The sequence below is a fragment of the Marmota flaviventris genome, chromosome 16, assembly GCF_047511675.1.
Source record: "Marmota flaviventris isolate mMarFla1 chromosome 16, mMarFla1.hap1, whole genome shotgun sequence".
In the NCBI taxonomy this organism is placed as follows: Eukaryota; Metazoa; Chordata; class Mammalia; order Rodentia; family Sciuridae; genus Marmota; species Marmota flaviventris.
This window is the reverse complement of record NC_092513.1, coordinates 71,098,927-71,122,734: the sequence shown is the minus strand read 5'-3', so window position 1 is coordinate 71,122,734 and position 23,808 is coordinate 71,098,927. Positions and strand designations below refer to the sequence as shown.

The 23,808-nt window shown below is 43.2% G+C and overlaps 1 protein-coding gene across 9 annotated transcripts in view; it reads left to right on the top strand.

The window, feature by feature from the left end:
* Slc35d2 (solute carrier family 35 member D2) overlaps window positions 1-23,808 on the top strand; it is a 49,587-nt gene that overhangs the window by 191 nt on the left and 25,588 nt on the right. For 4 of the 9 annotated variants that reach the window (XM_027955817.3, XM_071602523.1, XM_071602521.1 and 1 more), the window contains exons 2-6: window positions 10,780-10,813; window positions 13,839-13,925; window positions 18,429-18,496; window positions 21,259-21,330; window positions 22,076-22,144. In XM_027955817.3, the coding sequence (XP_027811618.1) occupies window positions 10,780-10,813; window positions 13,839-13,925; window positions 18,429-18,496; window positions 21,259-21,330; window positions 22,076-22,144 (330 nt within the window). The other 5 variants (XM_027955818.3, XM_071602519.1, XM_071602524.1 and 2 more) reach the window with 5 other exon arrangements.

Here is a 23,808-nt window from a genome sequence, read left to right as displayed (position 1 = left end):
GGCGCCGCGGCGGGCGGGCGGGGGGACCCGCGCAGGGACCGGCCTTCTCCGGCCCGAGGTCGCCGCCCAGCGGAGGGGCCCGCTCGCCGTCTCGGGGACGGGGACGGGCCCGCCCGGTGCTGCGGGAGCCCGGGAGCCCAGGAGCGGAGGCCCGCGCTGCCCACAGCCGCGAGCAGGTCTGCGGGAGCCGGGAGACCCGTCCCTGTCCCTGTCCCTGTCGCCGTCCTGAGATGGGCGCCCAGTGCCGACCTCTCCTTCCCGCCAGCACCTTCCCCGAAACAGGGAAACCACCAGGAGTCGGCGTGATGTCACTTTTTGGATTAGTGTGAAGTAAACCCGCACATCTGTGCTCCCTGAGCCGCGTGACAGCTGGCGGCGGCCGCTGTCCCAAAGGGCTGTGGACTTAAACCTCGGACAAGGCCAGTCAGCAGTTCGCTCAGATGACTACCAAGGTTAATGACGTCCCGGGGCTTGGCACGACTTGTCACAAGTGGAGTCTGTAAACTGTCCTGTGCTTTGAGAATTTAAGGTTTAAAAAAAAGAACAATGCCTAAAGAGACCTAAGAGCCCCTTGGGCTTTCTTGTTTTAAAGTTGGGAAAACCAAGGCTCCTGAGCTCCCAGGTTGTGCCTCCAACAGATATTTACTGAGCAATATCTGAAAGTAAACAAGCAGCTTTAAGAATAAACCAGGCGATTTCAGACATGACCCCAGAGGTTGGTGCTGGGATGTCCCGAGCAGAGGGGGCAGCAAGTGCAGTGTGCAGAAGTGGCCATGAACTTGATGCTGCGGGAGACAGGAGAAGGCCACCAGGGCCAGGAGTGAGGGACTGCGGCCAGGTCTGTTGAGTAATGTTAACGTGCACCTGCACCAGGCTCCTGGCCAGGCCTCGGAGTGGAAGTGAACCTCAGGTGCAGGTCGCTAATCTCCCATGGAGCTGAGATCCCACTGGACCCAAAATAAACTGTACATTTCTAAGATGTCCGATGTGGCCAGGGTTCTGGAGAAGAAAATACTGCAGAAAGTAAGTTAGGGAGTGTGGGGGAATTTGTGGTTTTGAGTGTGTATGGAGGCTTCATAGGTAGGTGTGATTGATGAAATCATTGGCTGCTGGGGCTCTAGAGGTGACCTTTAGCCTAGACCTCAGTGGAGTGAGGGAGCCACTCTGGGAGATGGGGGAAGAACATCTGAGAGGGATGGTTAGGCAGACAGTGTAGGACGCTGCCTGTGTGAGATGGGAGGCCGGAGGAGTGTCAAGCAGAGCAGTCTTAGTCACTCAGGCTGCCACATTCACACCAGATATTGGGGGACCAGGGTGAAGAGGGAGATAGTGATAGTTTTAATTTTAGTCTAAATATAGGTGGGGGTTCCTTTAACCTTGGAATGACATGGTATAATTTGTGTGATAAAAAGGGTTACAGGCTGCAGGGGGTGATCCCCTGATCCCCTGGTCAGGGGAGGAGGCTGTTGCAGTGTCCTAGGTGAACTTCCGGGGGACAGCTGACTGGAGGGGAGGGATAGAGGTAGGGTACCTTTGGGTGACCCTATGGCTTTCTTTTATTTTGGTGGTCTTGTGATACAGCCCTGGCCTAATTGTAGATATTCTTTACCAGGCCTTGTGCTACTTAGCTTTCTGTCTCTGTGACAAAATACTTGAGACTAAATAATTTGGAGGAGGAAAGATTTATTTTGGCTCACAGTTTCAGTCCACGGTCACCTGGCCATTGTTTCTGGGCCTGTGGTGAGCAGAGCATCATGGTGAGGAGCCTGTTGTGGACAAAGCTGCCCACCTCATGCTGACCAGGAAGCAGAGAGTTTCCTTTATGACAGAGCCTTTCCCCAAACCCATTGCATCTGACCCTGTGAATGGATGGATCCACGGATGGGCTCAGAGCCCTCCTGACCCACCAGGCACCTCTCAAAGGCCCCACCTCTGAACACTGCTGCACTGGGGACTGGGCCTCCAACACAGGAGCTTCTGGGGAACATTTCAGATCCACATCACAACAGGCTGTGAGCTGCAGGTCGCTCCCTGGTGTCCATAGAAAACACCAACCCTGCCTCAAAGAAATTGAAACGAACCTAAACCTAGATCATTTCACACACAGAGTGCAAGCTAAGGAAGGATAAAAGAAATCTTCACATCTACAAGATTAAAACAAGAGAATGTTGTTGACAGGCTTCATTGAGAGTGGTCAGGACTTGGGTCAAAGGAAGGCTGGGAATAAGGCCCCACCTGTGTCCTGGCCTGAGTGGGTGCTGACTGGCCAAGGGGTTAGTGCTTCTAGAAACACAGTCCTCTTATTGGAAGGAGGGACCTGTAAACCCTGGTCAACGCTTTGAAGACGCAGGACAACATTCCACCAGAAAGAACCATGATGAGACATTCATGCTGCAGCCTTTTCACACTTTAAAATATTGAGAGCCAGGGCTGGGACTCTTGCTCAGGGGTGGAGCATTTGCCCAGCATGCACTAAGACCCCAGATTCCATTCCCAGCACTACAAAAAAAAGCAAATGGAGTTTTTGCCCCAGGAAGGCGAGAGCCCTTGTAACCTTTGTAAATAAACATTTTTCACATTTCTGTAATGCAATATGTTGTACAGTGGGAGAGCTCTGTTCAAACAACATAGGTCTCCTCTTTCAAAATGCGCGAGACACATGTTTTTGAGGGGAGGAAGGCTGTGGTGATTTGTTTCAACAATAAATGGTGGAAATCTGATCCAAGCATGAGCTATTTGAGGAGAGAATCTTGTGTAGACGACAGAAGGAAGGACCTTTTGCCAGTCCCCTCATTCACAGGGTTGTGGGAATGTAGTTTTGGGGATTCCCCTCCCCCTTCATTTTGGGCAGATAGATTCCTATTAGGGTACAGAACTGATGGGTGTCCCTAGTTGTTAGTTTTAGTTCATTGTCATGCTAGATTTACCTGGCTGGAAAAAGTGGCTTTGGAAGGATGTGAACTATGAGACCCTGATGGGACTGGGGAAAAAGCAAGGTCACCTGAGAGTCTGTGGCCAGTGGTTATGCTCATGCTTCTTTGGTATCAGGTTCTTGAGATCATGCAGGTGATCTGTAATTGCAGTTGTGGTTTGGTTCCCCCCCCCCTCCTTTTTAATGCTATTGTCTGTGCTGTGAGAGAATTCACTAATGATACTTACTAAAAAATATGGAACTTAATTATACTCAGTCTGTTAGGGTTTAGGTATGTGTCCCCCAGCAACTCATGTGTGAGACCTTGCAAGAAGGTTTAGAAGTGAAATAGTTGGGTTATGAATCCTTACCCCACCATGAATTAACCTGAGTGGTATACTGGGTGGTACTTGTAGGCAGGTAGGGGGTGGCTGGAGGAAGTGGGTCCCTGGGGGCTTGCCTTTGGGGTATATATTTTGTCAAATTGTTGAGCAGAGCTCTCTCTCTGCTTCCTGGTGCCACGTCCCTCCTCCACACTCTTCCGCCATGATGTTCTGCTCCTAAGGAATGGAGTTGGCCATCAATGGACTGAGACCTCTGAAAACACAAGCCCCCCGACAAACTTTTCTTCTTCTAAAATTGTTCTTATTAGGCCTTTTAGTCACAGCAGTGAAAAAGCTGACTAAAACACAGCCCAACAAATATTTGCTCAGTATTTGCTGGGTTTACTTCATGATTCACCGCAGGGCTTTGATCCCCTTTAACACAGTGGCTTCCAAACCCGTTTGGTTGCCTGATTCACTTGGAGAGGTTTTTATAAAACTTACTGAATGGGAGTCTCCAGCTGTGGGAATTTACAGGGCTATATTACAAAGCAAAAACCAACACCTGATTTTCTCTTAATTGGGTAAAAACCTGGTTCTTTCCTGGAGACGCTGCCCACTTCTGCCCACCCAGGAGAAGCTGGATCTCTGACACCCAGAGGGGGAGCCGCCATTGGAGGTGGGTCCTCTTGGCTCCCCATGGCTCATGGTCTGTTGAGACTGGATTTTCCACTGCCTTTCGTCCCCTCTGTGATGGCTCCTGCGTGCCTTCTGTGACCCATCCCGGAGTCTTCTTCCTCTCCACCTGGACCCTGGTCGGCCTTCCCCAGACTTCAGAATCCATGTGCTGACCCATTCTGAACTCATTCCCAGCACTTCCCGCAGCTGCTCCCAGAACCCTGCCTCTCCAGGACATCTGCTGCAGGTGTCCCCTCCCTGACCCTGCTGTGCCTCCTCCTGCCTCATTTCTTGCCCTATCTGTCTCTCCTGGTGTCATTTCTCTGGTCCCTCTGGGAACTGCTCTTGGATGGGCGAGGGAACGTCCCTTCTCTCTGTCCGTGGATGTCCTTGTCACCTACCCTCCTCCTTTAATGCTGGAGTGGCTCTCAGTGTCCTGGGTGGAAAGCCACATCTGTGTTGGTAGGTTCCACTTTAGATTGTGATCACAGCCCTCGATGGGACGTCCTGATGACCTGCAGATTGCTTTTCTTGTCTTAGAATGCTCTTTCACGCGTCCTGATTCATGCTGAAACCCACCATGCGCCACCCCTCCTCCCTTCTCCTCCGACCCTTCATTGAGAAAATAGAAACTGGCAGATGAGACCCCTCCGTCTCCTTCCTGCTGAAGTGTGGCCTTATCTTCTTGTGGGAGGAAGGTCGAGCTCCTTCCTCTGCTCCTCCCTTTCTCCTCTGTGCTGGTCGCTTCCCTTCTACCAGCTTGAAAACGATGCTCCTCACACACACATCCTCCTGACCCCACACCTGCCCTCTGTCTCCCTACCTTTCAGAGTCGTGTCCACTCCATTTCCACTCCATCCACTCCTACAAGAATTCAGCTCAAAAATTTGAGATAGCTGGATGCAGTGGTACGTGTCCATGACCCCAGCAGGGCAGAGGCAGATAATAATGATCCATATTCCCACAATCTGGAATAAATATATTGAAATATCTCTCTTCTGTCTTTTTTTTTTTCTTTTTTTTTAAAGGAAAGCCATTCTGGGCCTGGGGAGTGTAGCTCAGTGGTAGAGCACTTCCCTAGCATGCTGAAGGTCCTGGGTTCCATCCCTGTATTGAAGGACAAAAAAGTCATTCTGTTGTCATCTTTGTAAAAATTAAAAGAAATATTAAGTTGAAATTTTAAAAATGTATTATGATTAATATTAGGCAATAATTTCAGACATCTTTTTAGATGGATGAATGTACATATAGATACACAGATGGAGACAGGGACACATAGATTGCATCTGTGTGTGTGTGTGTGTGTGTGTGTGTGTGTGGTGTCTGATGATGGAACCCCAGTCCTCTTGCATGCTAGGCAAGCACTATACTGCTGACCTGTAGCCCCAGCCCTTGAATTTCTTTTGATAAGAATGGATATATGTTACAGATGTTACTTGTTTGCTCATTTATTTCTAAATTGTTTTCTTTAATCCAAAAAAGAATTGGAAAAAGTCTGCCTTTATTTAATTATTTAGCTGTTTGTAGGATGACCAGGTCTTTGCCTTTTGTTATGAGAAGTTTCAAGCATTCGGAGACATAGAAAGCAAAGTACAATGGGCTCCCACATGCATGGCCCTAGAGCAAAGTACTCCCTCCCCCAAGACCACTGAAGGCAGGTTGCAGGCCTGGGGATGTGTACTGTCCTCTCCTAATCCATGGATGCTCTACACTGTACCATTTTCACAAATACAACACTGTCCTAAAATAATCTAACACCTCATCTATAATCATCCTATTTGTCTCTAGATGTTTCCTTGGCTTTCTTTTTTTGGGGGGGTACCAGGGATTGAACTCAGGGGCGCTTGACCACTGAGCCACATCCCCAGCCGTATTTTGTATTATATTTAGAGTTGGCGTCTCACTGAGTTACTAAGCACCTCGCCATTGCTGAGGCTGGCTTTGAACTTGCGAAACTCCTGCCTCAGCCTCTCAAGCCGCTGGGATATCAGGCATGCACCACTGTACCCAACTTGTTTTCATGGATTTTTAAAAACCACTTGAATTACATACAGGCTTATGCAAAGCATGTAGTTATGTCTTTTCAGTTTATTTTAATCTGAAAAGGTCTCCAATACCACCCCATTTTTCATATGGTCTTGGAAAAAAATCATGTCAGTTGTTTGGTAAAACATCTCACATTATGGAATATGAATTATGTTCTGAAGTCTCGGTCCACTTACTTTTCTTCCATCTTCTGAAAGTTAAGTTGGGGGCTTGATTTCATTCCGTGCAAACATTTTTGGCAGGAGGACTTCACGGCCAACCCTGTGGACTTCAGATCACATTCCTATCAGAGATCGGTCCACCACTGTTCATGTGGGTTGTATTTGAAGGATTATCTCAGTTGGGGATCTCAAGTTGCACTTGTGAAATTTTCTTTTCTTTTCCTTCTTTCTTTTTTTAGAGGAAGAAAAATTTATTTTGGCTCATGGTTTCAGAGATTTAGTCTGTGGTTGGTCAAGTCTGTACCTCTGGGCCCAAAGTGATGAAGAATGTCACAGCAGAAGGGCATAGTGAAGGAAAGCAGCTCAGGACATGGCAATGGAAAGGAGAGAGAGAGAGAGAGAGAGAGAGAGAGAGAGAGAGAGAGAGAGAGAGAGAGAGACTGACCCCCCCTAGGACACGCCCCCGTGACCTACCTCCTCTATTCACTTCCCACTTGCCTACAGTTACCACCCAGTTAATCCATATCAATGCATTAGTCCATTGATTAGGTTACAACTCACAATCCAACCATTCTACCTTTGAACAATTCTTGCATTGCCTCACATAGAAGCTTTTGGGGATACCTCATACCTAAGTCAAAATATTCTGTCCTAGCCCCCAAAGGCGTATGCCAATCTCACTATTCAAAATATATTTGATCAATTTCCAAGAATCCCTATAGTCTTAAGAGTTTCAGCATTACCCAAAAGTCTAAGTCCAAAATCTCCTTGAGGCTCAAGGCAAACTCTCAGTATGAGCCCCTCTAGAAATCAAAAGCAAGTTACACATATCCAATATGTGACAGAGTAAAAGTTTCCACTCCAATAAGGGAGCAATAAGGGCACAGAGAGGAAGGATGGAACCAAAACAAGATCCAACGCCTCCCCAGGCAGACACGTCCATGTCCGGTGTCTGGGGCACCTGGCACCATGATATTCTATCCCAAGGACTTGTGTAGTTCTGCCCCATGGCTTTGCTGGTCGCAGCCTGCATGGCCTCTCTCTTGGCTCGTTTCTGCTCCATTCCTTCAGCTTTTCTCAGCAGATATGCTGACGTGCCACATTACGGGCATCTCTTGATCTCGAGGGTCTCCACTGTGACTTTGACTTCCTCCTTACTTTGTCAAGCATTGCTTGCTGAGGGGCAGCCTGAAGGGCCCTGACTGCCCTGTACTTTGCCTGGACTGATCTCTAACTTCAGCATCTTGCAATCCTGCAGACCCAGCACCGCATGGTTGATGCAAAGGTCTGCTACCATCTCAAGAAGTAGCCAAGTCTCCTGGGACCATGGCTATAGGTAGCAGCCCGTGTGCAAGCAAGTTCCCCAATGGTCTCTTCTCAATGGAATTTTTACTTTTACACTCTTGAGCCTGACATGTGTGTGATCTTGTCAATTCTTGAGATGCCCTCAAGCCACTTTTCCTATTATCTCTGGATAAAGTATTTAGTATCTCTCTAGTGGCTGTAATGTCCTTAACAACCACAACTTCCCTAGCCCCAGATTTACTCTCACTTTTCTGGATAAACTGCAAGTTTTTCAAATCTTTCTGTTCTGCTTTCTGCTCTTAATTATTATCGCAGTAAACTTATCTAAAAACTGCCAACACTATTCAGGCCACTACCTGACTGCTGTGCTGCCTTGAAATTTCTTCCACCAGATTAAGTAGTCTGTCACCTTTAAATTCAGCCTCACAGAAAGTCTCAGGACATGGGCAAAATGTTGACAATTTTTTTGCCTGAATATGACATGAATGACCCCTAGTCCAATTTCCAATAGAATCTTTCTCTTCTGAAATCTCATGAGCTCAGTCTTTACTGTCCACAGCCCTATCAACACTCTGGTCTTTTGAGTTTACACCAGAATTGCCCATTAAACTCCACTTACAACAATCTATAACTTTTCCAGCTTGCATCTCTCAACTTTTCAAAATTGCTCTCACAAATTCCAAAAAGCTTCAAAAGCTCTGAACCACATGATCAGGTGAGTCACAGCAACTACCCCACTTCTCCATACCAATTTCCATTTTAATCATTTGTTACTATTGTTGTTGCTGTGACCAAAAGACTTGCCAAGAACAAACTAGTTTATTTGGGGCTCCTAGTTTTAAAGGTCTCAGTCTGTAAATGGCTGACTCCATTGTTCTGGGCTTGAGATGAGGCAGAATATCATGATGGAAGGAAATGACAGAGGAAAGGAGCTCAGGACATGGCCCCCAGGAGAGAGCTCATGTGTGAAATTTCACTTTAACTGCATTCAATGGAGAAATGAGAAATTGCAGTTCAATTCAAAGAACTGTTGATTTTCAAATATTTTTATCCCTCAGGGTTTGTAGGGGATTGATTCAGGACTCTCAAGCATACCTTATTCCCAGATGCTCAGGTCCTTACATAAAATGTGGCAGTCTTTGCATATAACCTATACATATCTTCCTGTATACTTTAAACCACCTTTAGATTACTTAGAATATCTAATACAATGTACATGCTGTGTAAATAGTTGTTATACTGTATCATTTAGGGAATAATGACAAGGAAAAAGTTTGTGCATATTTAGTACAGATTCATTTTTTTCCTGAAAATATTTCATCCACAAAATATTTGATGGGGAAATCACAAGTATGGATTGTTGAGTACGCTTTCCCAGATTTTCTGAAATTCCTTGTGCTTTTAGACATGAAGATTCAGTATGTATTTTTCCCTTCATGATAAGAAGACTAATTTCTCATTTACCTTTGAATTATCGCCTCTCTTACTGAGTTCTTTGCACCAGGCCCAGCAATCAGCCCTGGCTGGCCGTGTCCGCCTGTCTTCCCCTGCCTGCTAACCTTGCAGAGTGTGTCTTTTTCCCTGGCCGGCACTGTGACCCTGCGGGAGCTGGCCGTTGTTTCCAGCAGTGGCTGTCGGGTTCCTGGTGTGGTGTAGGCGTTTCTTCACGTGGCAGTCTGGCTGATTGGTCCTCACCTGGATTCCTGAGGTCTCGGTGCCCTCTTTTCATCTCCTTTGGCTGTGTTATGTTTCAGGGTTGTGCTCTTGTTTACTTATTCTTACCAGGGGGCCTGTAGCCTGAGGGGACTAGGAAGCGTCCTCATCCCCAGGCTGAGTTTTGTCCTAGCTGGGCTCTTTGTCCATCTTCTCCGTTTTGTTGTTTTTACTGTTTTACCGCCTGCTACCCTTGCTTTGTGTTGCGGGCTTGTCCTCTGGGATGCTAGGAGTGTCCTGGAGGATGTTCCTGGGACACAGGCACAGGCAGAGGGAGAAGCTGGGTGGTGGCCTAGTCACAGGAAGGCCTGATCTCAGGGGCTCTGTGCTGGGATGGCTCTGCAGGGTTGTCTGGAATTGGGGTGAGGCCCTGGCCTTTGGATCCCTGCATAGACTGTGAAAGAACGATCAAGGCTTGCCATCGGGAAAATGCCTGTTTATTGAGGAACAGCTCTGCATATTTATAGAGCGGGGGTGGGGGGTGGGGGGGGTGGGGTGGGGGGGTGGGGGGGTGGTCTGACAATTGGCATGGGGTGCTTTTTGATTGGTGGGTAAGGATCATGTGAGCCAGCAGAGCTCACCATTGGATGGCTGTTCTTGAATGGGGAAGTTAGTCTTTGGAGCTGGGGTGACTCCCAACAGACTGGCCGTTGGAACACAGGTCTCTTGGGGGTGGGAGGGGTGGGGTGCTTTTGACAGGACTCTTCTTCACCATCCAAGGAATGAGTGCTTCTCTCTGGAAGGGGATACCTGGTGGCACTACCAGCTTCCGCTGGAGTTCACTTTATTCTCACGGAGGTTCTGTTCAGCCATTCCTTCCATTTTCTCTGATGGGGTACATTGGTGCTCTGCTCTTTTCTGACCCTGCCTGATACAGGTGTGTTTTCTCTTTGAACAGATTGAGGACCAAGTGTTTTGGGAGATCTTAGCTTTCTTACTGCTTTGAGAGAATGTCTGGGAGCCAGAGAAAGTGGATAGGCCAGTTCAGGTAGTGAGCTGCCCTTTAAGTATGGAGTGAGGTAGGGACCAGGCTCAACCCCAAAATGTCACACAATCTCATTTATTATAAATGAATCCTGACAGCTAGTAGAGTCACACCTACAACTTTGTTCTTTTTCAAGATGGAAAAAGATTGTCTTTGCTGTTTGCCTGTCTATTCAGTTTCAGGATCAACCTGTCAGTTTCCTGTTGGTGTTTTGACTGAGGTTGCATTGATTCTATAGACCAGTTGGTAGGTAACGGACCTCACTATGATGTTGAGTTTCCAACCTGTGACCTTTACTTAGATCTTTAGTTTTTTTTAAAAATGTCATCTTAATGCCTCTCTCTGTAGAGATCTTCTTGCAATCAGTGCCCTTTCTAAAGTTATTTTTATTAATTTGAATAATTTATCATCAGACTATTCTAGATTTTCTACATAAACAGTAATATCGGCCGTTTTACATACAAGGATAAAAGAAAGTTTCCAAGTTGAACAATGATCAGTTAATAAAGGAAAGAAAAATGAACAAATGAGAAGTGAATTAATCTGGTATTGTTTCCATTGTCTAAGGTTTTTTAGTAATTCTTGTCACTATGTTTTCTATATTGTCTTCACATTTTTCTGATGTTAAACTGATTTGTTATTCTGTGTTTCTTGTAGTTTCCCATCACCAATTGTTCTTGGAATTGGTCAGGTAAGTGAAAAAAATAAATCGGCCTCTTAACAGGTCATTGGTGTACATGATGATACTTTAAGTGCTTTTGCTTAAGATTATGGTTTAACAATTTATGTAGCTGGTGTGAGGCCAGAGGATCATGGGATTATTGGTGAGACTACATGAAATATTGACGCAAATTTTCTTTTTTTCCCCTACAGCATTGGTTCTTATATATATGGTCCCTGCATCAGTGTCATGTAGGAAACTTTAAAAGAAAACCCTTTTTTTTTTTTTTTTTTGTACCAGGGATTGAACCCAGGGGGACATAACCACTGAGCTACATTCCCAGCCCCTTTTTTTTTTTAAAGAGGGAGGGGGGAAGAGAGAGAGAGAGAGAGAGAGAGAGAGAGAGAGAGAGAGAGAATTTTTTTTTTAATATTTATTTTTTTTAGTTTTTCGGCGGAGACAACATCTTTGTTTGTATGTGGTGCTGAGGATCAAACCCGGGCCGCACGCATGCCAGGCGAGCACGCTACGGCTTGAGCCACATCCCCAGCCCCCTCAGGCCTTTTTATATTTTATTTTGAAACACGGTCTTGGTAGTTGCTTAAGGCCTCCCCAAGTCGCCTAGGGCCTTGCTAAGTTGCTGAGGCAGGCTTTGCACTTGTGATCCTCCTGTCTCAGCCTCCCAAGCTGCATGCCTGGCAGAAATTTTTTTAAAATATAAATTATTAACATCTATTAATTGTACCAACTTGTGGGATTCACTAGAATTTTTTGTATATGCATATATCATGCATTGATCATTTTATTTATTCTATAATTAGGAATAATTGTATTTGTGGGAAAAGCAACTCCTGATTTTTAAGTTCATAATTGGATTTGATTACTCTAAAGCAGGGGCTGGAAGACTCCAGGCCTCCAAGATCTGGTGGGTGTCAAATGAGAGTGGTCTGGGGCCCGGGGAGGGACAGGGGAAATACTCGTCTAGCCTGTAGTGGGCACGGGATACCAGGTGGAGTCGCTTTTTGGGGTTGGGGGGTAGAGGAGATGTGGTGGGGCCACCATAACCTATTCTCAGACTTTGGGGGGTTTTTTAAGAGAAAGAACGAATTTGAATTTTTAATCACATCTCCAAACTCACAAATGCTAGCAATGGATTCAAATTTTTATTAACTGTGGGCCAAACAAAACACATTTACGATTTTCTTCCTCCAGTGTGTGCTTTTTCCTCTCAAGTTCCAGCATGGCCTTTGATGAGCTTTCAAGCTAGCCTGTTTGGCTCTTTTTAAAATTCCCCATTAACGTGACTTTGTGGCCTGTAACTATTTTAGCCATATTTTCAGTAGACAAGCAACAACAGGCAACAAAGATTGATTGTTTGTTTTGATTTTGCTTGAATTTAAAGGGGGAAACAATCCTTAAAATTATGGAAATTATATTTGTTAATTAAATTTTTGATTGTGAATCAGGAAAGCCTGTCACTTATATGAATAAACATTATTCCAGTTAAACGTCTTGCTAATTAGTAACTGTGCAGCATAATTTTAGGGATAAAAATTATCATAAGAAAATGATATATTTCCTTACAGCCAAAAACATTTGACTAAAATATAAGTTGTAGAAAAAAAAGCACTTTAAAAAAGATCAGTGCATATGTAATAGAGCCTTGGATAATCCCAAAATTTAAAAAAAATCCAATGTTTTTTAGCCCATTAGTTTATGCTCAAGTATATATGCCTTTCTGATTTGCAGCTTGTTATGGGAAGAGACCATTAGACCTGGAAAAAAAAAAGATATGTGGGCCTGAGGGTGCACGCCCGTAATCCCAGCTTTTGGGGAGGCTGTAGTCAGAGGATTACAAGTTAGAGGCCAGCTGGGGCAATTTAGCAAGATCCCATCTCAAAATGAAAAATCGGAAGGGCTGGGATGGAGCTCGGCAAGCTCAGGGCCCTGGTTCAACCTCCAGTACCACCACCATAAAAAAGTCCGAATTGCATATTTAACTGTTAATTTCTTCAAGAAATATGAAGTGAAACAAAAATATGAAGTTTAATTATACTTCAAGGTGTGTGTGTGAGTTACACAAATCTATGAAAGTATTATTTATAAACTTCTTAGGATCAAGATTTTGGGGCTGGGGTTGTACCTCAGGGGCAGAGCGCTTGCCTTGCACATGTGAGGCCCTGGGTTTGATCCTCGAGATCACCTAAAATAAATAAATAAAACAAAGGTATTGTTTCCATCTACAACAACAAAAAATTTTAAAAACCTTTGAATTACAGTCGTGTTAAAGCATTTCTTAAATTTTTGCAACCTAATATAAAGAAAATGGAATGTTTTAAAATTTGAATAGAAAAATGATAATGAAAGTTTTATAAATTTTTTTCTTTTATCTCAAAATAACAATATGGAAGATTTACAATTTCATGTGTTCCATATTTACAGGATGTGAATGAGATATTTTTGCTATGCCAGCTAGCCTGAGGAGAAAAAGAAACCCATTAAATTTTTTTTTTTCTGTTCATTTGTTCTAAGTTTTTCTTCTGTTATAGAAAAAATAGGACTTTTTAAAAAAAGTGTGTTTATGTGTGTAACTCTCCTAAATTTTTTTTTCCTCTCTCCCCTGAACTGGTCCATATTGGGGGAAGGTGCATGTGCACAGATATGGGAAATGTGGTCCAGGATCAATGTGTGGCCTCCCCAACTGTGGTCAGTGTCAGGGACAACATTCCCTTTCTCCACTATCACTGTTCCTGGGTCTCTGAGAGAGAGAGAGAGAGAGAGAGAGAGAGAGAGAGAGAGAGAGAGAGAGTGAGTGTGTGTGTGTCTCTACTCCATGTGGGACATTTTGCCTGTAGTCTGGTGGAATCTGTCTAGTAGCAAGACAAGAAGTTTTAGCATTCTGTGAAATGGTTATTTATTTACTTATTCTTCCTGGAACCTGGAGAGTGAATTTTTTGTGGCTTTTTTTTTTTTTTTATGTTTTCTTCTGATAATGCCATTTTACCTCAAGCAGTCTTCCCAAGAGTTTTGCTAAAGTTTCTCTTCTTTCCTTTAGATGGCAGCCACCATAATGATATTGTATGTGTCCAAGCTAAATAAAATAATTCATTTCCCTGATTTTGACAAGAAAATTCCTGTAAAGGTAGGTGATGGAAGCAGTGGTGGAAGATGTGAAAATAATTTAGAATTATAAATTGACCTGAGAGAGCAGCCTGGTTCTATGCACCCTGTTTAGACCAGGTGGAAAGGTCTTAATAAAGATATGCACCCCTCAGTTGTCCATTTAGGTAATGCAATAACAGTTAAAGTATGTGTTTAGCACCTAACATTAATACTATGTGTCTTCCCAAATGACCAAATTCTAAACCAGGAATTGGCAAACTCTTTTGGTTATGGGCTGGATCATCTCTATTGCAACTACAGGCAGCTCTAGATAATATGCAAATGAGTCGGTGCAGTGGTGTTCCAATAAAACTTTATTTACATGTACAAGAGGCTGGACTTGGCCCTTGGTTCTAGTCTACTGTTCCCTGTTCTCAGTTGTAGACTCTGTTGATAGAAACTATGAGTGGAATGCAGAATACAGCTGGATAAATGTTGAAAAAAAAAAAGATTTTTTTTTTTCCATGTGCAATTAGAATCATGAGGTCCACTATTTCTTCTGGGATTATGAAATAAACACATTTTAATTGAACAGTTGCAGAGTGCCAGACATTAGGTGGGCATTTAGTTCCACAGGCAGTTTCATATGTCAGGTGACATTAAATGATGATGACGGCATTTGGCTTTGAGGAGATATAATCAGATAGCAGTCCCTTGAGGGTGGATGGTTTACTCCTGTGTCTCTAAGGCCTGAGACAAGCCGGCATCCTTGGTACCGGGTTAGTCACCAGATAGCACTTGATTATGACAGCGGTGATCAGGGGTTTCTGCAAAAGGAGAAAAATAAAATGTTAAGGCACAGGATATAGATCAGCCTAACCAGCATGAACAAAACCAGAATGTCGTTGGCTTGCTTGTACTTATTCTATGATGCAGTATAAAGCTTAAACATTTTCAGAATTAAAAGTTGTTTTCATACATGTACTATACATAGAGAATAAGTCATCATGCTTGAATAGATAATTGAGTGAATAATTACCCTTGAGAATGATTACTTAGCTCATGAAGTGGAACTGCAAATTACCCACTATTCTGAATGTTATAAGTAATAACTGTGTTAGTGTGTGTGTGTGTGAGAGAGAGAGAGAGTATGTGAGTGTGTGTTTGTGAATATGTGTGTGTATGTTGTTAGGGATGGAGCCATACTGTAGCTTTTGGAAAGTGTTGATATCTGGGAGAGCAAGGCTTCCCGTCCTGTTCTTGGCCCTTTGCATTTCTAGATGATATAGGAAACACACATCTTTAAAAATATATTATTTGGCAAGTTAGAGGTACATACTATATAATAACTTTTCTATACTCTTTTGGAATTGAAAAATGTGGAATATTAATCATGATTTATTGTAGCTTCCTTTGGGTTTTTATGTAAACAACAAAAATTACAGTTTTATTTCAACCTTCTAATTTTTATTTCTTTTACTTGCTTTACTATATAGTATTTGTTGATAGGAATGGTAACAATGGGCTTCTTTGATCTCAAAGGGAAAGCTTTTACTAGTTCATCAATAAGTGGGGTTTTTGGTAGATACTTTCCACTTATTTTGACTTTATAACTTAGGGATTCAAACAATAGTCATTGTATTATCTCTCATAGTAATTAAAGAGTTTCAGAAAGGCTCAATTGGGCAGTTCTGGTTTAGGGCTCCCATATAGTTGTAGACAGACAGTGGCTAGAACTGAATTAATTAAGGAATTGGTTAGTGCAGCTGGAGGCTGGTCATTCAATCTCTCTTACTGTTATCTCCTAGTTTCACCTTATGGTCACCAGTGTAGGCTAGTTGGGCTTCCTTACAAGATGGTGGGCAAGGGGTTAAGAATGTTTATCTGGAGGCCACAGGCTTTAAGGATGTCAGTTCTGGCAAGCAAGACCCCAACTGCATTGCCTTTTATGATCTGTTCTCATAGGTCAGATATCATCTGTATTAATCATAACAGTTACACCCAAATTTAAGAAGGGACATAAGCTCTACCTCTGGATGGAAGGGATTCCATTGCAACTATAAATCAATTTGAGCAGGATTGACATCTTTAAAGTATTGAATCTGGCTCACATTTTGAAGGGAAGGGGTGGGGGGACATGGAGGTAAAAATGATGGTGGGATGAGATGGACATCATCAGCCTAAGTACATGTATGAAGACACAAATGGTGTGAATATACTTCATAAACAACCAGAGATATGAAAAATTGTGCTCTATATGTATAATATGAATTGTAATGTATTCTGCTGTCATATATAACAAATTAGAATAAAAAAGAAAGTACTGTCAAATAGCTTTCAATTATTAAAAATGTAATTATTTTTATATGAGGAAAAAAAAAAAGAAGAGGACATGGGATGGGAGAGACTATCCTGTCACCTGTGAGAGTGTGGACTTGACTTTTTTCTTGGCTTTTCTGTCAGGGTTTTTAGAATAGTTTTCATTTTTTTTTTAGATTTTGAGTCTATATCACTAGATGCTTAAAAGTTTAAATTGGTAAATCTTCCTGGTGAATAAAAGTGTTTAATAATATAAAGTGGGTGGAACTTTTCTGTTCCTGCTCTTTTAGTGTAGTTACCTTGGAGTTTGCAATATATTTTTATCTCCTCTTTTTAAAAAAATAAATATCTATTTATATCTACCCATATATTTACTGCTTCCTTTTCTATTCTTTGTGCATCTCACACTTTGCTTTTTCTTACTGATCGAGTGCTTCCTGTAGAATTTACGTTAGTGATGATCTGCTCCGGTGGATGACCATGGTTTTCTTTGGTCTGTGTTAAATGGGTTAAGTTTGGCCTGAAGCTGCTTCTGTATATATTTTAAGTTTGGCCTAAAGATTTCTTTGTCCATAATGACCTATAAACTAACTTGGTGTGTAAGTGGACTGTAACCTCTCTTGTAATAAGGAGCTGAGTCTCAACCAATTACAAGTGGCCAAAGGTTCAGAGCATGCAAACAGGACAGCTGGGAGCTGTAACCAGTTGAACTGTAACCAACTGGCCCGTCGCTGGGCCTCACTTCCATCTTCCACATGGGGCCTGCGCCACTGTGGGGCCCGGCATTCTGAACCGTCTTTGGTCTAGATGGCTTCCCAATTCTAAAATTGAAATAAAGCCAATTAAGAGCTACAAAACTAGATTTGTTGTAATTCTTTTAACATCTGGAGAAGTCTAAATTTCACCTTTGGTTTTGAAAGGGGAAGAATTCCAGCATGGCTCAGCAGTGGAGATAGAATTCTGCCGCCCTCTGGCTGACCTTGTGTCTCTGGGTTCTGTTTTTCCTTTTATCTTTGGCCAAGGGGTTCCTCTCTGTCTTTCCAGCTCTTTTATGAAGATTTTAAATTATTTAATCTAACATTTAAAAAAAATTGTTCTCAGCATAAATAATCTAACTTACTGTTACCAGAACCTAGAAGTCAGTATTGTTTTTATTTTGAATGATAAATGGAAATGAGATTCACGGGTCCTGTTTGATACCCAGATCCTCTAGATTGTGATACTGCCAGCTTTGTTCTTGTTGAGTAATTTATAGGCTGTTAGCCAGAATTTTAACTAGTAAAGGGGAACTTTCTAGATCCATGATCCCATCTTCCTTATATTCTCTTTCTTGGTCAAATCTGCTCATAAAATTTTATAACTATTTTTGGTAGATGGCAGTATTGCAAAACCTTTCAAAGTATATCTTATCTGAGTGGCGTGCTTAAGGTCCTATTAGCAGAAAAAGCAATGTTGGCCTCACCTTGATAGCTGTGGACTATTAGATCAGTTAATAAGTGCTGAGTTATCATAGGATCTTATGAAAGGATACTTTCTTTTCCGGGTACAAGACTAGATCTTACATTCTGTTGGTTTCTCCATTATATTTGATATAGTATTTCTCTTGACAATCGGAAAATAGCTCAAGAGCTCAGTGTGTGGTGAACCCAATTCAAATACAAAGGTTACACTGTTTGACCTTAGTGGATGTTTAATCACTGTAGACCTTTAAAACAGATAAAGTAACTACAAAGTAATGTGGCCAGCATGCACCTTGAAAGGGTCACTAACCTGGTGACCTTTCAGTAAGAGACAGGAGGCTTTGCCTTGGTCCAGAGGAGTAAATATACGCACAGATAGAATCGGCACACCTTATCTCTGGCCTTTGCTAACCACAAAGTACAGATAGCCATCTTCAACTCACCAGTCCAGTCTCTCTGCAAGAGAGTTCCTTGTTCACATCCTTTAGGTAAATATTCTGTTAAAATGGGCAAGGTCAAGGGTTCAGTTTCTTTACCTTGTGCCCCCTGGCCCACCCCGGATAATGATGTCACTGCTCTCCTATCTACTGAGAAACCCCTGACTATATTTTAGATTCTGGAAAACCCACTATTGAGCGGACAGAGGAACCCACATGATTTGCCTGCTGCTCAAAATGACTGTTACCATTTTTATATGCAGAGGAAGATATCTATTGGATTTCTAACCAAATTTTCTTTCTGTCTCTTTCTAATTTTATTTGAAGCTGTTCCCTTTGCCTCTTCTCTACGTCGGAAACCACCTCAGTGGATTATCAGGCACAAGTAAATTAAGGTACGGAGAGGGAGACGGGTGTTGGGGTGCTGACTCACCCATCTTCTTCCAGTGGTTGCAAAACTAAGTTTGATTTTGCAGGAAGCCCTGGTTCCCTTGGGCCACATAGAGAAGGCAATGCTACTTAGTAATTTAAGAAAGGAAGCTGTAGTTTTGAGTTGAATTGGCCAATGTTTGGGGGAATGTTTTTTTTTTAATATTTACTTTTTAGTTTTTTTTTTAGGTGGACACAGTATCTTTATTTTATTTTTATATGGTGCTGAGGATTGAACCCAGTGCCTCGTGCATGCCAGGCGAGCACGCTACCACTTGAGCCACAACCCCAGCCCCTTTGGGAATGTTAAAAAGCTTATATTCATATATTTACATTTCAGTGTAGAACATGAGCTCTGTAGACATCAAGCTAAAGAAGCCCTGATTTATCTGGGTAGATTTGTTTATGTGAATATGGTTGAATATAACTTTTGGTTTCATATAAAAGCAGGAACGTTTTGTCGGGTTTGGTCGGGGAATAAACAAGAGACACATTCAGTTGTGCACCGTCTGCTTCTCACATTGCCACTGCATTCATTTCAGCATCCCTTGATTACTTTTGCTAAGAAATCCAATGTAAAAGCTTCGCATGGTGGTGCACACCTGTAATCCCAGCAGCTCAGGAGGCTGAGGCAGGAGGATGATGAGTTCAAAGCCAGCCTCAGCAATTTAGCAAGGCTCTAAGCAATTTAGCGAGACTCTGTTCAAAATAAAAAAAAAAAAAAAGGGTTGGAGATGTGGCTCAGTGGTTAAGTGCCCCTGGGTTCAATCCTGGGTACCAAAACAAAAACAAAACAAAAAAAGCACTGTAAAAAAAGTAAAAATGAGGGCTGGGAAAGACAAAGCCATCTGTCAACCAGAAAATGTGGTGTGACATGTGTAGTCTCGTTGAACACACATGAAGGAAGACCCAAGGACGAGAAGAGAAGTCTGTGCAAAGGGTGACAGAAACAGAGGAGCATTTGTGCAGGAGGGTGGGAGGAAGGTGGGAGGAGGCCGGAGGAGGCCACCGGTGGTGCTGCCTTCACTCCCAGGTGGAGCAGCCCCTGTGAATGTCTCTGGGGATTTGTGCTTCTTTCTGGGGACAGAGAAGTCACCTTGCCCTAATTGCCTCACATCTTAGCTTCCTGTGTTCCAGTCTCTGGTTGCTGATGATTTGCAAAAGTCTATCCTTTTCTGTAGGATTCCTTCCTTCCTTCCTTCCTTCCTTCCTTCCTTCCTTCCTTCCTTCCTTCCTTCCTTCCTTCCTTCCGATAGAACTCAGGGCCACTCAACCACTGGGCCACATCTGCAGCCCTTTTTTGTATTTTATTTAGAGATGGGGTCTCATTGAGTTACTTAGGCCTCACTAATTTGCTGAGGCTGGTTTTGAATTTATGATCCTCCTGTCTCAGCCTCCCAAGCTGATGGGATTATAGGCATTGCCACCATGCCCGGCCCTCTTTTATTTTTTATTTTCAGACAGGGTCTCACTGAATTGCTTAGAGCCTTGCTAAGTTGCTGAGGCTGGCTTTGAACTCTCAATCCTCCTGCCTCAGCCTCCTGAGCTGCAAAAGTTACATTTTAAGGGTAGAAATCAGTCGCATTAAATATATTCACAGTGTTGTGCAGTTGCAGCTGCGATCTGTTCCCAGAACGTTTTCATCATCCCACGATGAAACTCTGTTGATTAAACTGTAATTCCTTCTTTCCCTCATCCCCTACCTCCTGGTTATCTCTGTTCTACTTTCTGTCTCTGAATTTGCTGTCCTTTGCTGGGATCACACAATATCTGTCCTTTTCTGGTGGGCTTATTCACACAGAGTGACGTTCCCAAGGTTCATCCATGTGGTAGCACATATCGGAATTTCATTCCTTCTGAAGATTGAATAATCCTCCACTGCATATACATCTGTGTCATTTCAGCATCCATTTGTGAAAGCTTTTGATTTTGACGAGGTCCAATTTATCTATTTTTTTCTTTTTTTCTGTTACCAATTTATCGATGTGTTCTTTTGTTGATTGTGATTTTAATGTTGTATTTGAGAAGATTTTGCTTGACCCGAGGTCATAAAGACTTGCTATGCTTTCTTCTAAGAGTCTTATAGTTTTAGTTCCTATATTCAGGCCCTTGGTACATTTTGAAGTAATTTTTAGTGTATAGTGGGAGGTAGGACTCGGATTTTGTTTTTTTGCACCTGGGTGTGTGTTTGTCCCAGCCAACCTTTCAGACCTTTGCTGAAAGCACTGATCTTTCCCTTTCTGTTGTATTATCTTGGTACAATTTCCACTGTATTGAAAATTGGTTGGCCACAGTTATAGTGATTTGTTTCTTGACCCTTGATTCTGTTTCACTGATAACATATGTAAACCAGTGACCTTGGAAGCAGTGCTGATGGCTGGGTCATCGCAGCCTGTGGTGAGTTTTGAAATGGGAAGGTGCCTTGTTCCTGTTCCACTTCCGGGGTCCCTTGAGCTTCCATGTGAATTTTGGAATCTGCTTGTCCGTTTCTCCAAAGGAAAAGGAAAAGGAAGCCAGTGTTGAGTCTGCATGTGAAAGGGGCATGAAATTCTTTCATCTGTTTGCTTTTATTACTTAGCATGATTTATTAAAGGTCGACAAGAGAATTCAGGTTGATATATTTAAGTTGAAAAATGAATGGGCTTAATTAAAAGTTGAAAACCTGTTTAAAGCAACAAGGAGAAGCAGCCCTGGGAGTCTGACGCCTGCCTGTCCCTCTTCCCAACAGCCTGCCCATGTTCACGGTGCTCAGGAAGTTCACCATTCCGCTCACCCTGCTCCTGGAGACCATCGTCCTCGGGTGAGTGACTTCTGTTTTTCCTCCGCTCCTCCCCTGTGTTCCCTGTCCCCTGCAGTATTTTTACCCGGCAGATTCTAGCCATCCAGTCCTCTTTCCAAGTGACTGGCTTAAGTCTTTCATTTTACATGAGACAAATAACACCATGTTCATGGTAGAAAATCATAAAGGGAAAATCGATCACCCTCAAACAGTTAGAGGTCCGGGGAGGCAGAGGGAATAGAGAGGGAAGGTGGTCCATGGAGGACGGGGGGAGGATATCAGGGAACCAGTTCTGATGCAGTGACTGTGATAGAACATCAGAATAAATTAATTTTTATAACATTGGTATAAAAGTTTCTCATGAGGATATTCAGGCCGGCATTCAAAAGGGCAATTTTTAATTTTGTTGTGAAGGTTATCTGAATGAAATTTAGTGGATGATTCAGTGTGTTAAGCCTTAATATTGAATTTTATCTTGACCTTCGAATGCTCCATCCACGTCCCTGCAAACCGGACCTAGCAGCAGGCTCGCCCCTATTTTGTCCCAGCCACTCCCTTGTGACCAGAGATACCAGTTTATAATTAAATTAAGAAAACGGATTAAGAAATAATTTTGGTCTGAATCATAAACACTTTAGAACTTTTTCTACATGAAGCGTTGTCAGATTTAGGGGGTAAATCGGCTAATACCTCGGTTCAGTTTGTTTTAAAAATAGAGTCCACATTCACCCCGCCCCCTCCTCTCCTGCTTATTCATTTTCCACAGGAAACAGTACTCGTTGGGCATCGTGGCCAGTGTCTTTGCCATCATCCTGGGGGCTTTCATAGCAGCTGGGTAAGAGTCTTTCTTTGTGCCTCTGACAATAGGCCCAGCCCCTCCTCAGTTTTTCATTTTCCACCTGGCTGCAGTTGAATTGACGAGCTCGGAGGCAAAGCTGTTGAGGTCAGTGGGATCCCCATGCCGTCCTGTGAGTGTTCCTGTGAGTGTCCGACGGGCTCCCTCAGTGGCCAGAATATTTCTGAGAATAAATACGGCAAGCCTCGCCGGACATTAGCATTAGCACAGCCATTTTCTCTTTCACAGAAAAGTAGTGAACTACTTACTTTTATTGCCAAATGTCTTCAATTGAAAAATTTTACTTGCACCATTCTTAGGTATTTGATGAAAAATGACAGATTTGGGCTGGGGGCGGCGGTGTAGCTCAGTGGTCGAGCGTGTGTGTAGCCTGCATGAGGCCCTGGATTCAATTTCCAGCATCAGAAAAATCCCAGAACAGACTTATGAAGCCCTTGAGTGTTGTTTTATCATCCTTAGAGGTATCTAAGGGACAGAGCTGTCATGAAGTGTTTTGGGCTGTGGGCCAACACTGTTGGAGTATGACGACCCCAGGGGTAGAATGCTGTCATTAAACATTTTGTATGTTTGGGACACAAGCCTATGGTTACATTAATTGTTAATATGCAAAAGCGGAATGAGGAGTCTAAATTTGCATTTGCAAGTATATAGAATATTCAGATTCCTGTCTTTTTTGGAGGGGGGCGTGGGCACTGGGGATTGAACTCAGGAGCACCTGACCACTGAACCCCCTCCCCAGCCCTATTTTGTATTTTATTTAGAGACAGGGTCTCACTGAGTTGCTTAGCACCTTGCTTTTGCTGAGGCTGGCTTTGAACTCACAATCCTCCTGCCTCAGCCTCCCGAGTCACTGGAATTACAGGTGTGTGCCTGGCTTCCTGTCTTTTATAGTATGGTGCCTGATGTATGCCTGCAGTTAAATTTCCTGGGTTCTAAGCTGTTTTTCATTTCTCTGGGCATCAGTTTCCTCATGTGCAAAGTAAAGGTGATAATAGAAAATGTACCTACTTGAATGAAGGAAAGAAAAGGTTGAAAGAATTTTAATTAAACGCATTTTGCAAACTCATTTAGACCCAAGGGCTCCAGATCATTCATTGCATGTTGAACTAGGGAGTGGGCTGCAGAGCCAGGAGGCCTGGGACCGCGTCTCCTCACTCTCTTCCTGCATTGATAGAAGGCTCTGAAACCGCCTCTTGCTTCAGTTACTTCTGTAAAACGGAGGTTAGAATAACATCCACCTCGTGAGGTCATAGTGAGAATTTAGTGACATAATTCACACAGAACTTTGACCAAGTTCATGGCCAAGTTCAACACAAACGTATTGAGCATGTTCTGTACACCAGGCACCCTTCTAAGTGTTGGGAATTCAACAGTTAAGTAGACAAGAATCCTTGCCTTCAAGAAGCTTCCAGTCCAGTTGTACAGGGAGACAATAAGCACAAGAAATGGGTGAGAAGACACAGTAGGCTAGCTGGTGACAGGTATTATTAGCAGCAACACGAGGGTTAGTTATGGTCGTTACTGTGAAGACTGAGGTTTATTATTTGTGTTTTCCTTTGTACCTTCTGCTTCTCCGGTCCCAGCTATGGGCTGAGGTTGGGCCTGGCAGGCCGGTGCCCTGGTTTTGGGCTCTGCTCCATGCC